Source organism: Pundamilia nyererei, unplaced genomic scaffold (assembly GCF_000239375.1).
Source record: "Pundamilia nyererei isolate P.nyererei 1_Seehausen unplaced genomic scaffold, PunNye1.0 scaffold00137, whole genome shotgun sequence".
Taxonomy (NCBI): Eukaryota; Metazoa; Chordata; class Actinopteri; order Cichliformes; family Cichlidae; genus Pundamilia; species Pundamilia nyererei.
In genome coordinates this window covers 1,132,252-1,133,952 of record NW_005187538.1, presented here as the reverse complement: position 1 = coordinate 1,133,952, position 1,701 = coordinate 1,132,252, and the positions used below count along the sequence as shown (strand labels likewise).

Below are 1,701 nucleotides of genomic sequence, written 5' to 3'. Positions count from 1 at the left end.
AAATCTTACTGTCAGCATTAATAAAATATAATGGGTTAAGTTAGTGACATGCAAAATCTGCTTTTGCAGAAGACGTTTTTATAAGATGCCTAAAATGTGAGAAAAACTCGAGTGCACATGTATTCTTCCTGCCCTCTGATTGCATCCGAGTATATTTCACCGGCTATTAATTATAATATCAATTTCAATTGCTTCTCTTCATTTTGTCTTCTTCTACTTCACCTTAGACTGACATACTGGGATGAAGTAAACAATGTCTGTCAAGTATGCCCTATGGAAGTAAAAAAATGTGCTATGTTGGTGGCCATGTTGACACACGTTTAACCAAAACTCCTCCGGGTCTGCAGATGTCTAATGGAAAAGTGTCAGTCAAACATGAGAGACAGCTCAGTTTATCTGAATAATATTTGTTTCGTTAGGAGGGAAGTCTGTGTTTAGGCTGGAGCAGGAGACTTGGGATTATTTTGAGGATGAGTAAGGAGGACTTTGCCGCACTTTGTTGTATTCAGGCCAGATGCTGAGGTTCAGCACAAACATTTACCATACAATCTAGATGTTCTATTTGGATTCAACTAATTCCATTGGAGATGGTATTTAAAGTCCTGCTTATATCGCTGCTGACAAGACTTGTATTTTCTTTTCCAAAGGGTTCCACGACTGCTTTAACATCGACACAAAGAAATACAGGATCATTAAAGGCCCTAAACAAGCACAGTTTGGATACACTGTTCAGCAACATGTGGCTGCTGGAGGAGAAAAATGGTAAGGACTCATGTTATTTGCAAAATATTACAGCTTTTTCATGTTAAATTCTCTTTACTGATGTTTTGTAGCTTGGCAAATATTATATCTTTCAAATCAAGCTGTTGGTGAGTGATGGCGAGTCAAGTTTAGTCCATGTGACAGGAGGCCTGGCTTTATTTGTGTGTGATATGCATCTTCATCAAGTGGAAATCTCATATATTGACATTATGATGGTTTCTGCTGGTGCAATGGCTACTTTTATTGCATTGCAGAATTTTTACTGCCTTTATTTTATTTAAAATATCAGTATCTCCTACTGTAATGCATATTTTTAGCCTGGTATAAAACTGTCAAACTTCACCTTAGTGATCAGTTGCTAAGATTAAGAGTTCAAGGAAATAATGACTGTAAAATACTTGCTGACAAGATGTGGAGCTGAGAGACAGCTGACTTGGCAAAGATGTTGGGATGTCTCTATTTTTTCCCTGTGTAAGCTAGTGATCTACTGCACCTCTCTTGTGGTGGTTTCCTCCCAGTAATTTGTGCTTGCAAATCAAGCTGTAGCTCTGAACCGAATACCTCACATTCATCATATTACCTCATAGCACAAACTCCTGATGCGCACTAGGCCAACTGGCACCACGTGGTGGCCAGAATTAGTTTCTGGCATTTCCAAAATATCTTTTAGCCAGCACTGTGCTGGCACCGTGCCATGTTCAGGTTTTGCTTCTGTGTATGTGTGTGTGCAACAACCATTAGTTCTGTTTATGTGGATATATAATTATATGTCCTTTTTAAAAAGAAAACTTGACTTCAGTTGCTTCCAGAGTCCTTCACCAGAAAATAACGAGTGTGACGAATTTTATGAAATGCTTTCCATGACCTTGTGGGGATAGGTTAATTGGATAATCCAAATTGCCACTAGGTGTGAATGTGCGAGTGAATGTGAGTGTGAAC

The 1,701-nt window shown here is 38.7% G+C and overlaps 1 protein-coding gene across 1 annotated transcript in view; it reads left to right on the top strand.

Moving 5' to 3' along the window:
• The window catches only part of itga11a (integrin, alpha 11a), a 50,579-nt gene that overhangs the window by 5,032 nt on the left and 43,846 nt on the right, over positions 1-1,701 (top strand). Inside the window, exon 2 of the mRNA XM_013913572.1 lies at positions 648-762. Within this exon, the coding sequence (XP_013769026.1) occupies positions 648-762 (115 nt within the window). The remainder of the gene's footprint in view (positions 1-647; positions 763-1,701) is intronic.